General features: G+C 43.4%; 1 protein-coding gene across 3 annotated transcripts; it reads left to right on the top strand.

Moving 5' to 3' along the window:
• The first annotated feature begins 1,757 nt into the window (after positions 1 to 1,757).
• onecut3b (one cut homeobox 3b) lies at positions 1,758 to 10,932 on the top strand. Of its 3 annotated transcripts, none has more exons than XM_044030883.1 (3): positions 1,758 to 2,853; positions 7,307 to 7,395; positions 10,534 to 10,698. In XM_044030883.1, the coding sequence occupies exons 1-3, from the start codon at positions 1,764 to 1,766 to the stop codon at positions 10,630 to 10,632; spliced, it is 1,278 nt and encodes a 425-aa protein (XP_043886818.1). In that variant the 5' UTR covers positions 1,758 to 1,763; the 3' UTR covers positions 10,633 to 10,698. The 3 variants fall into 3 exon arrangements, with proteins under 3 accessions (XP_043886818.1, XP_043886891.1, XP_043886738.1); XM_044030956.1 differs by having other exon boundaries at positions 7,307 to 7,400; positions 10,534 to 10,590; XM_044030803.1 differs by lacking the exon at positions 7,307 to 7,395 and having other exon boundaries at positions 10,534 to 10,932.
• The last annotated feature ends 1,188 nt before the right edge of the window (positions 10,933 to 12,120 follow it).

The raw sequence follows: 12,120 nt of genomic DNA, 5'->3' as shown, positions 1-12,120 counted from the left end.
AAAATAAAAATGGAAAAGCTGCGTTTTTTTGTTGTGGGTCCATTTTATCTGAAGAGGCCCCAGAACACACGTGCGACTGTGTGTGTGTGTGTGTGTGTGTGGGTGTGTTCGTTTCTTGGTATTAATCCTTTTAAATTTAAGAAGGCGTGGATAGTAAACTGTGTATGTTATAGTCATAATTTCATTCTTAAAAAAAACATTTATACATATAAAAAATATTTCTGTCGTATGTTCAAGAAATAAATGACCTGAACGGATTATTATCAACACTCTGTTTTCATCTGTTTGTCAGGTCCACTTTGAGGTAAGGAAATAATCTGCATTTTTCTCTGCAGCATAAGAGCATTTGTTAAGGTTAAATGAACGAATGCATTTTTTAAAGGCCTTTTTCGTTTCGATTGATCTCCTTATTTGTCCTGCGCAGCAAATTAAATCGTCCAGAACCTTTTAAAGATCCGTTAAAATCAAAAAGGCGAACAGACTATTGACAAGTGTTTTAGAGATTCACGCGCGCACACACACACACGGACAGTGAGTTTAAAACGTGTCCATCATTTTTTGACTGACTAAAAATTTATTTTCAAATAATAGTAAGTGCCAATAGAATCATTGTTAGAACATTTATGTATTCACTAATTTATCTTTTACATTTGCAATTGTCCAAATGTATTAGGTTTGAAAAAAAAAACCTGCCTCATAAGATGTCTGCTTCTAATTTATTGTGTCCAAACCTACAGTATATGATGACAAAACTAAATAAAAGACAATTTGATTCAGGCAGCAGTCTAATCACCTTGTTATTACTGTGTTCATTAAAATATAATTAACAGAATATCACTGTGTGTGTTCTATATTTAGTGTAAATCAAATAGAGGTTCGTCTCGGTGAACTTCAACCAAACCAAACGTGTTGTTCTCTCTCCTGCAGCGTTAGGATCCCAACTTACTTTGTGGACCCCCACCACCATCCTCCCCCCACCTTCCACCCTGCATGCGCCACGTCATTAATCTCTGTCAGTCAATACTTCGATCAGGTTTATCACTAAGCGCATGAATGCAAAAACATACAGTCCGTGGGAAAACAAAGTTTATCTCGAAAGGAACTCCTGTGTCCGCAAACGGATACTGTGAGATTTTTTAAGCAAAATCCGCATTACGCCATCATCACCTGTCTGTTTCTGTCACACACGCGCTCAGATAAAAACGCCACTCCTTGAAGTAGCTTTATTTCATTTTATATTTTTTTAAACAAAATTTAAATAAATCTTAAACTTAAACTGGGAAATATTCGATGTGAGAGTTTTTCATCTCCTCTAACCTGCGATTACATCCCAGTGAGGGAGACTATTCAACCTCTGCTCGTACCCGCGCCACATTTTAAATACACAGAGGCGCGCTCCCAATGTCTCTGACACGTGGCTCAGTTCAGCTCAGCTCTGAGTGGAAGCGCTGTTGGTCCACAGATGAGATGTCGCCCTGGAGAGTCAGAGCTCCATCCTGCACATGAACGCACCAGACGCAGCACGGAGTTCTCCGGTTCTGGATTAACAGAACCTTCTTTCTACGCCACGTTGGATTGATCCGCGGATCTGAATCAATGGATTGGTGTTTGAAGGTAATTTTATTGCTCCTACAGCAGGGTTAGAGGGTGAGAGCGAGAGCGAGGGATAGAGCGCGCACGGCGCTGAGTGAGAGTGAAAGACAGGAGAGACAGGGGAGAGGGTGGGGAGGGAGGGACAGCGAGGGAATCATATCGCCTCAGCCATGGAGCTCACCATGGAGAACATTCACAGCGTCTCCTCCGCGCACTCTCAGGCGAGAGACCTCATGAGCTCCCCGCACGCGCGGCCATCTCCGTCCCCCAGCTCCACTCCACGGAATCTGGTCTCACACGACCCTGGCTCGCGGTCAGCCATGGTCACCGGCATGGCCTCGCTCCTGGAGGGCTCCGGCGGGGACTATCGGACAGACCCGTCTTCACTGTCCGGTCACCTGCACCAGTCCATCAGCATGTGCGAAAGCGGGATGAGCCTCAGCAACACGTACACCACCCTGACCCCTCTGCAGCATCTACCTCCCATATCCACCGTGTCGGATAAGTTTCACCACCCGCACTCACACCATCACGCTGCCGCCGCACACCAACGACTCTCTGCCGGGAACGTGAGCGGCAGCTTCACGCTGATGCGGGACGACCACCGGGGGCTCGCGTCCATGGGCAATCTCTACAGTCACTACCCCAAAGAGATGTCTGTGTCCGGGATGGGCCACGGTTCGCTCTCGCCGCTGTCCAGCGGACTGGGCTCTTTGCACAACTCTCAGCAGCCGCTTTCAGCGTACGGTCCGAGTGCGCACCTCTCCAACGACGCCAAAATGCTCTCTCCGGTGTCAGGGTTCGAGTCCCACGCATCCATGCTATCCCGAAGTGACCAGGAGCACTTGGTGCGGAGTTTAGGGGGTCACGGTCACGGCATGATCTCCAACCTCAACGGCATGCACCACCACCCGCACACTCACCTCCACTCCCAGGCGAATGGCGCGGTGATGCTCGGGGAGCGGGAGAGGCACGGCCACGCAGGCGGCGGACATGGAGTAGCTGGGTCGAACATTCAAGCGGAGGAAATCAACACAAAGGAAGTGGCTCAGAGAATTACTGCCGAGTTAAAGCGCTACTCCATCCCGCAGGCCATATTCGCCCAGAGGATCTTGAGCCGGTCGCAGGGAACCCTCTCTGACCTGCTCCGGAACCCCAAACCCTGGAGTAAGCTCAAATCAGGCCGAGAGACCTTCAGGAGGATGTGGAAGTGGCTGCAGGAGCCAGAGTTTCAGCGGATGTCTGCTCTCCGACTGGCGGGTAAGATTTACTTACTCTTTTTAGCATTATTATTTTCACATTACACATAATCGGCCTTTAGTTTGTCAGCCATCACCCCCTCCCTCCCACCGTCACTTTTCAAACTATAAACAGACACACCAAAGTTGCGTAGGCCTAAAAGTTTCAGCACCATGGACAGCTCCACCACCAGCTCCACCACTGAAACTAAGCGTATTTCCGAAAAACTGAGACAAATAACTTATTTACTGGTCATAAGAAGATGATAGGTGTGAATGTTGTTCATTTAAATCTCAAGTATATAAATGTTTTCTTTTGTTTACATTTGCGTGAACCTGGAGACAGTTGCCCTCCCCCGATGCCCCCACTCTCTGTGTTCGCCACGACAGGGCCAACCAGTTGCGCGCGGGAAGCGGGGTGACCCCAGGCTGCCTGATCAATACGCCAGTTCCCACTCTCCCTTTTAAATGTGGCACACGGATCAATACTCGTATCGGGGGCTGAAAGACGCAATAACCGCACGGCCTCCCCCGGCTTTTCATTTAGCACTCTGATGTAAAAGCTCTAAATTTAGACAGAGTATTTCGCTCAAACTCATTAGTGTGTTCTTCTTCTTCTTTTTTTTTTGTTACGCAGCACAGACACGCCATCCACTGTGTTGTTAGTGCACATATGTGAGCAAAGCAGTGGCCACAAAAAAAAAACCCATCACAGTTTAAATGGCTTACATCAGGATGCAATAGCTGTAAATAAGAATAAGCAAACAGATTGTTTATTAAAAAAAATAATAAAAAAAAACCCAAACCGAAATAAAAGAGGAGTAGCTGAGGTCTGTATTATTGTAAATCCGGGTGCAACTCCAGCCAATATGATACCTGGATCTGTTTCAAAGCAACGTTAAGCTGCATGAACACTTCTGATGAAATATTGATTGCAGCTGGGATGGGGATTGGAAACAGGGACAAGAAAAACACAGAGAATGTTTGAGTTTTGACGTTGACAACACACACACAGACACACACAGACAGAGACACACACACACAGACAGACCGACAGACAGACAGACAGACAGACAGACAGACACGCACACAAACACACACACATACATATGGTGATATGATAGATTAATGGAAAATGAGCCAGATTTACACTCATTACACTGGTGAAAAAAAACTACTGTATATGTATGTATGGATAGATAGATAGATAGATAGATAGATAGATAGATAGATAGATAGATAGATAGATAGATAGATAGATAGATAGATAGATAGATAGGGATGAGTGGCTGAGGCTGTGAGTATCATTAATAGTGTAGCTCTGTCCTTTCAGTGTTTGCCTGGCTTTGCACATAGGAGATCAATATGGCTGTTTCCCCTCACCAACCCCCTTTCTCCCTCTTTCTCTCTCTTTCTTTCTCTCTCTTTCTGCAGCATGTGAAAATAATATCACCAATCTTTTGTTAACCTGGCAACAGGCAGCCAGGTTGCTTTGCTACTGTGTCACAGAACAAAAACAAAACAAAAGATGAATCACAGACTGGAGGAGGATGAAGAGAGAATGAGAGCATGGAATCAAACAATGCACACAGCCATTTCCCATGCTCTCCTTCCTCCTTCCTCTCTCACCAGCTCCATCTTTAATGTCCAGCAAACTTGCTTGTGCCATGAAAGATTCATATCCGGTCTGCCTTTTCTCATATTTTCCTGAAGATTTCAAATGGACCAAATTGGGACGTACAAAACTTCAGTTGGCCCTGCTTAAGTGCAAAGGCGAGAAAAGCAAAACTGACATGTGGAAAAAGGAGCTGGAGGAGCCGGGAGATGTCATTGATTGAACGAGGGCAGGCAGGTTTTGGCTTTGTGTGAACAGCCAGATAGAGGCAGGGTAGTGAAAGGATCAATACCGACCTTAATAATTGATAAGTATAAGGGAGCAGGAGAGGAGGAAGAAAGAGAGAGGCAGAGAGCTGGCGCTTGTAACAGCATATTCTAAGTAAGCAAAGTCAGATCTGTGGTTAACGCCTGAGGACCACACAGTCGTATCATTGCCTAAACACCACAGCACAGGGGCATGTAAGTGGTTCTGAGGAGCACTGTTTACATGCAAAACACCTGGCAAAAGAAGACAACATCAATTACTGAAAACTCACACTTGGACAGATTTAAGAAGACAGAAAACACAGTTTATTTAGGGGATTTTAATATTTCCCATGAAATTGGCCCGTGGAGGCTGACACACAAACATGGGAAACATCTTACAGTAGACAAAGAGCATCGGAGCATCCAGGAGCTTATTGAGTTGTAGTAATGAGTGCTTTCTGCTCATGTCAGCAAATCCTTAAAGCAACCCAAGGTTGTGATGTCATTTGATTTTAAAGGTTGCTATGCTTTATGGGTATTGTAATGTGCCTTTATGGAGGCATGCAAACACTTCACTCTGTGCGTGTGTGTGTGTGGGAGAGAGAGAGAGTGCTTGCACATGCACATATGTGTGTGTGACTGGGTTATAGAGTGTGTCTGCACTATACATTGTTCAGGCTTATCTGACTCGTTCTGAATCGGTATTGATTTCCTCTCTTCTGCTTTCTCTCTCTCTCTCTCTCTCTCTCTCTCTCTCTCTCTCTCTCTCCTCCCTCCTCTGTCTCTCCTGGCTCTGTACCAGCAGCAGCAAAGCAGATCCTTTACCTTCCACCCTGATTTCATTGCTGCTCTCTGGTCATCTCTCTCTGCCTTTGGACGAGACAGGACACATTTTGTATATGTAGCCATGGTTGCTGTAAATGTTGTGACACTCAGTAGATATGAGTCAATACTTTACAACAAGATCTCCCTCAAACATACTGTAAAACAAAAGTGGGTTAAATATTTCAAATGATATTTGGTTAGATGAGATATTTGTTGTTATTAAGTGCCACAAACATAGACATGTGTGGCACTTGATAACAATAAAGCCCTCATTGTAACAATCACCACATGTTTTATGGATAGGATCTGTTTTAAAAATGACTTACATGAGGTGTAGGAGGAGGAAATATATGAACCTGCTGCTCACAGTTGTTGAATGTGCTTATCATTTTGCCTCCATGGGTCATTGAAATCATTAATCCAATACACAAGAAGTAGCAATGTTGTTTTTTTATATATATTTAATAATAATAAAAAGCTCTTAAATTGGAGATGAAACCTTCTCCTGGTGCTGAACAGACCAGAAGCTTTCTCTGAGTTCACACATCAGCAGTAGTGGGTGTTAAAGGTGAAAACACCAGACAAAAACAAGTGCCATTTTTTCTGAATAGGAATGGGTAAAATATAACTTTTCAAATGTAACTTTATTGTGCCCAATAGGAGAAAGTATTGCACAGTGATTAGATTAAGTATTACACTTTGTAGGTTATTTTACTGTGAGTGAGAGGCTGCGTTTTTATACTATCAGGGTTTATTTTAACAGACCATAACATTTGATCATCATATTTCCTATTTGGTTTTTTAAAAAAGAAAATAGTTCTTTATGAAAAAGAAAAACGACATAAAATATAAAACTATAAATCACCTCAGTGAAAAACTAATATTATTAGATATCAAGTTCATATTATTATGGATACTCAATTTTATATTTAAACATCTGTAGTTTGGTATTTTGAATGAAGATTTTTTTTCAAAAGATAGTTTACAGGTTTTTCTTTATGTTCCAGGCAAACAAAAGTGTTTGAAAGGAAGATAAAAATAATAATTTGGAAAAATAAAAGGAAAAAACAACAACATTTAAAAGACTCCTAGGGCTTCAATAGAACACAGTGTGCCACAGCAAAGACGCCGAATATAAAACTATAAAGAGCTTTATATCGACCGAACCAGTCTGAAGGGGAAAAAAACATTCTATAACACGTTCGTGAGCGTTTTGGAAAAATATCTCTCAGCAAAATGATGTCAAAAACACTCTTCTTACTTTTCTGTCATTTTGTTTGTTTCGTTTTCATCGACATTTTCATCGTATTCACTTCAGCTATTTGATATAGACCGAGCTGAGAGCTCTGACTTGTTTTGGAGTAAATAAAGAAAAAAAAATGAAATGAAAAAAGAAAACCAAAAAACAAAACTAAAGTAGCACAAGACGAGCTGACATTTTATAGACTGTAAACCGATATGTGACAGGCTGTAAAGCTGTCGATCACTCCTGCAGACAAGACAACACAGGCTTTACATCGACAAATAAACGAAAGCTTTCAAATAATCCAATCCTAATCAATGGAGAGTATTTTAAAGAGTGAATGGACGGTTTGGTTTCACTGCTGCTGTTTGTGAGGAGGAGGATGGTGATGGTGGAGGAGGAGGAGGAGGAGGAGGAAGGGAAGAGGGGAAGGCACTCGAGCATTTTACTTCCCAGCAATGAATAGGCCTATAATATGATCAATATAATCAATAAACGTACATCTGAGAGGTGTGATTGACGCCAAACTGTTTCTCGCCTGCAGTAGTCCGTCCAGGGCGGGAGAGGGCCCGTCTCACCGCACACAAAGCCCGATCTCATCCGTCCGTCCAGGCGTCGACTAGCAGCAGCACGGTGCGGTTAGTTCACCGTCTGCACCCCCCCTACATCCCCCACCCCCCATCCACCACACACATACACACACACACACACACACACACACACACACACACACACACACACTGACGTTTCACTCAGAGAGTTTAGATTATGCACTCAAGTTACACAACATTTACATGCTTATTCTTAATCTTAGTTAGTTATAAGTTTATTTCAACTATGCAAACATGAAATAATAACAAACATTTATATTATATATAATTATATATATATAAATGCTTTATCTTCAAATTAAAGAGAGTTTGTTGAAATTATGAGGAAATATGAAAAGTTTCAGAAGGAAAAAAATACTGAAATAAATTTTTTGCAGAGATTTTGTGTCGATTTGCTTTCACTTGTAAATCCTAGAGCTGCTGGTTTGGTGTAAAAAAACACACCCAAAACGTTTTAAAGTCACTTCACTATTTAAAATGTATCTCTATAATCTACATATAGAATATTTACAGCATCTATTAGTTAGTTAGAAAAAAAAGTTTTTTGTTTTTTTCATTTAAGGTAGATAATTGCAAATACTGTTTCAAATTGTGATTTTAATATAAATCCTATCATGTGCCATTAGTACATCCACACATGCTGCCCTAATTCAGTCCAAACTACAGCAGCCACTTCAGTGAAACAGTGAAGTTGCTGCACAGCCACTCCACACACAAGAGGTTCAAATAAGGCAGTTGATCTGTTCCCATATGGAAGAGGTGACACGAGCAAGCACCACTCGAGATTGTGGAGCGTCCACACTTGTCTCTTCAGAAAAGCTCATTTGGTAATGAGGCGCCTAAAGATAGCCTTCAGTGTGGCGCTTGTCTCAGGAGAGGATGCTGTAATGAGCAGCTCCCTCTCCTCCTCCTCCCCGGTGCTCCTATTCATTGCTGTGGGGGAAAAGGGATGTTCACAGAAGCCAGAGGAGTCCCATTAGATATGAACCTGTATTGATTATCAGAAATATGTACTGACCACACACCAGCCTCGTGCTAACTGAATTGCCGTCACTTGGTTATAGGGAGGTGCATGGACGTGTTGCCTCGCAGAGTTGCGTGTGCAGCTGATGGAGGAGAAGCAGAGTGGTGTTGGCATTGTAAAATGGCCGGTAGCACAAGTTGTTGGAAAACAAGCATTACATATTAAATTATCACTATATTAGCACTAGCATTCAGTCATTACATTAGGGAGTATTGAGTTTAGTTTGAGACAGCACTTAGAGAGCCGCGAGGAGATTCTGGCTTGGCTGGGCCTCGACCAATTGAATAAACGTTCCATGAAATGGTTCTGAAGTGCAGATCAATCAATATGGGGGGGCTATCAATCTGAGGGCAAATTAAAACAACTGAGAAAAACATCAAGAGTTGAAGAAGTGGAGAAGTGATGGAGTGATGTATCAGAGGAGGCTCTGCGCGTGCACACGGGGACAGAGAACACATCACCTCCATGCATCTTCTGGGGGGAGAACGTCTTGTAATTATGCTTTGCTTGCAGTAACAAAGCATGAACAATGGCAACTCAAACACACGCACGCACGCGCGCGCACACGTGCACGTTTCTATTGATCTCCGCCTCACAGTCAAACCCGTTTACTGCTGTTGTCTAAACCCGCTGTAAAATCATCAATCATTTGCATACACACCACCTTCACATGTATTCCGTCCATCCCTCCGTGTCCCCCCTTCATCTCATTCCTTTTTTCCTCCACACACAAACACTTTCATGAACGAAAATAGCCCCATGTCTCAGTGTTTTATAATCCAATTTTAAAACAATTTTTAAAAAAAAAAACCCAGTGTCATGTCTGAGAGACGGTTTTTGTCCTCCTCCTCCTCAGACTGCCTCTCTTTTCCTCCACATCTCTTTTGTTCTTCCACAGATAAACAATTTATGTTTGTCTGTCTGTCTGTCTGTCTGTCACAACGCGCGCTCTTGAGCTATATTCCCAAACACACACGCGCACACGCTCTCTCACACACACCTTGGTTTCGTGGATCGATAGGGATCGATCGGCTGGGGAAGGGAGCCCTGATTACTGGACCACGTGTTCGGGAGAAAACCGCGGAAAATCGATCATTGCAGCTTTTTAGGGCAGCAGAACAGAACAGACTCCCTCCATTCTCCACAGCTAGAGCCGAGCCAACTGACGGTGCATGCAGCCCGGCACGGCACGGCACGGACCACTTCTCTGTCAGCATTTCACATTATTACCACGCTCACTGTGTGGATACAGTTAATCCACAGCAGCCTCTTTCTCCATTAGAGCAAAGTTAATGCTTCATATGAACAGGTTGCAGTCCATTATCAACACTCTCCACTGACTGTAGCCACTTTATATGACTGATGAACATTTCACAGGCCTTCCATGCGTTTTTAAATTGATTCCTTATTCCCCAGGTGGCTACTGGTTTCACAATTTAACTTGAATCGTCCTTTAAATCCTCCCTCTTTACTGACAATAAGTTAGTATAATATTCACAATAGCTGGCAGTCATTTTAAAACAACAACAACAATACTATTTTTTGAAATATTTCAGGATGTTCAGCAGCTATAATAGTTGTTTTTGAAAAACATACAAAATAAAGGAAGAGCTTTAAATACATAGCTCAACATAGCGAATTGATAATAATAACAGAAAATAAAAACAATAAACGCATTAAATCTATCTGAGTCCTTACATGATTGCAAGGTGGTCTCAATATTAATATTTCATAAAAGTGGAGCCATGATCGAATATCTTAGCTTTTGACTTTCACAGTAAAAAAACAAAAATGTTATTTTAAATAGTTCTTCTCTTTTTCATGATCTGTCTTCCCTCCCCACTCATACTTGATAAATGTCCACGTGACTTCATTGTTTTCACCCCCAAAATTCCTTTTCATGACACACACTCATGATTACCATGAACTTGTAAAGAAATGAATAACATAATATTTGGATGGAATATAAAGTAATTCCCCAAACATTCCCACCAGCCCTTTAAATTGTGCTTAGTTTCCCTTAAGACTGTGTCCAAATCACATAATCACCATGTGACTTTTTACTTCATTCCTCTCAATTCTGCATTTTGAATAAACTCTGCTCTGTCGTGTCTATTCCCCTCCTTCTCTCTCCAGCATGTAAACGTAAGGAGGAAGACCGAGGACGAGAGCGGAACCAGGTGCCAAAGAAGCAGCGACTGGTCTTTACCGACCTGCAGCGTCGCACCTTGGTAGCCATCTTCAGAGAGAACCGCCGCCCCTCCAAAGAGATGCAGATCACCATCTCTCAGCAGCTGGGCCTGGAGCTCTCCACCGTCTCCAACTTCTTCATGAACTCACGCCGCCGCTGCCCGGAGCGCTGGGACACAGAGGAGCACGGGGCGCACGGGGCGCACGGCCACGTACACACTCCTCACGGACACAGCACCAACAATAACAACGCCTCACTGATCCAACCTGGTACCTCCTCTGCAACCACGTTTTCTAAAGCCTAGCGCTGGCGACATTGGACACATGCATGGAGGATGGGGGAGGGGGACGTTTTCCACTCGAACCTATAAAGGGTGTGAAGCCTCTGATTCATCTGCTCACTGTGCTGAAGACTTGAGCAGATGAATCAGATTCTCTCTCGTTAATCGTTATCAATCTGAATGTGACTGGGTTTCATTATGTGACTTCTCAAACCAAAGATCCTGTAGCTTTAGGGGAGTTGCCCTCAAATGTGGCTCTTGACAAATCCACCTGAAAACCAAAGAAAATCCATCCACACTGAACCTCACCGAGGGTCAGTGTTTAAGCCTTGAAAATGGAGGAGGAGGAGGGAGAGTTGCCTGTTGACGTAAACACACGAAATAATCACTCATGACAAGGAACCGACAGCTTAAAGGCAGGGAAACCTTGAGCAGCCACACTTAGGTCTTCACAAATCAGTTAGAAATCAGAGAGCAGAAGTCTGCTGGGCCTCGATCAGCCACTTCTCATTCCAACAGCAGACGCTGTGGTAGATTGAAGGGATGTGTTTGTGTGTAAAACGCTTCCAGCAGGTCTCAGCTCACCGTATACCACCCTGCAGCTCTGCATGGCGGCGCGCTTGTGTGTTGTTGTGTGGGTGCGACGTTCACATGCTGTGCGTGTTAAAAGGGTGCGATTCCTCTGCAGTGATCCAGCTGCTCCACAGCAGAGGAACAGTGCCACCTGCTGTCCATTCAAGCCACACCTGCACAGGATGAGAACATGTTGCTGTAGTTATAGCTCCAGTAGGCCTTTTTTAAAAAAACAAACAATCAAACAATCAAACAAACAAACAATCAAACAATAAAGCCTGCAAAGTAGATTTGTATTAGGACACACATACCACAACACTCATTAGTGCAAGGCTGACCTGCAGACATCAAACACACTGAAAAATGAGCAAACATGAAAATCCCACCCTTTTATACATAGTTGAATGTTTGTTTCTTAAGACGTATTGTGTGGCTACATGACTGTAGCCTGTGTAGCTTCATGAGAGGATATTTTCAGGTTAAGAGGAGAACAATCAAACTGGGACGACACTCCCCGCGTTCGAAGGTGTTGTCCCTCGGTGTATGGAGTGAAGGGTGGTCGGGGTGGCGGCGGCGGGGTCTGCACCTTTCTAGTGGCCAAACACAGAGGTTCAAACGTCACAATATAGGATCCTGAGTGCCAATGATGTTTGCCTCTTTTTGATAATCAGAGAACAGG

The sequence above is a fragment of the Solea senegalensis genome, linkage group LG1 (assembly GCF_019176455.1).
Source record: "Solea senegalensis isolate Sse05_10M linkage group LG1, IFAPA_SoseM_1, whole genome shotgun sequence".
Taxonomy (NCBI): Eukaryota; Metazoa; Chordata; class Actinopteri; order Pleuronectiformes; family Soleidae; genus Solea; species Solea senegalensis.
Note: the sequence above shows the minus strand (reverse complement) of the source record. Positions and strands in the feature narration are given on the sequence as shown.

Excerpts from the sequence above, each read along its gene's own strand:
- onecut3b (XM_044030803.1), top strand. The coding sequence starts at position 1,764 with ATGGAGCTCACCATGGAGAACATTCACAGCGTCTCCTCCGCGCACTCT. Across the intron at positions 2,854-10,533 it reads GTCTGCTCTCCGACTGGCGG|CATGTAAACGTAAGGAGGAA; the intron begins GTAAGATTTACT and ends TTCTCTCTCCAG.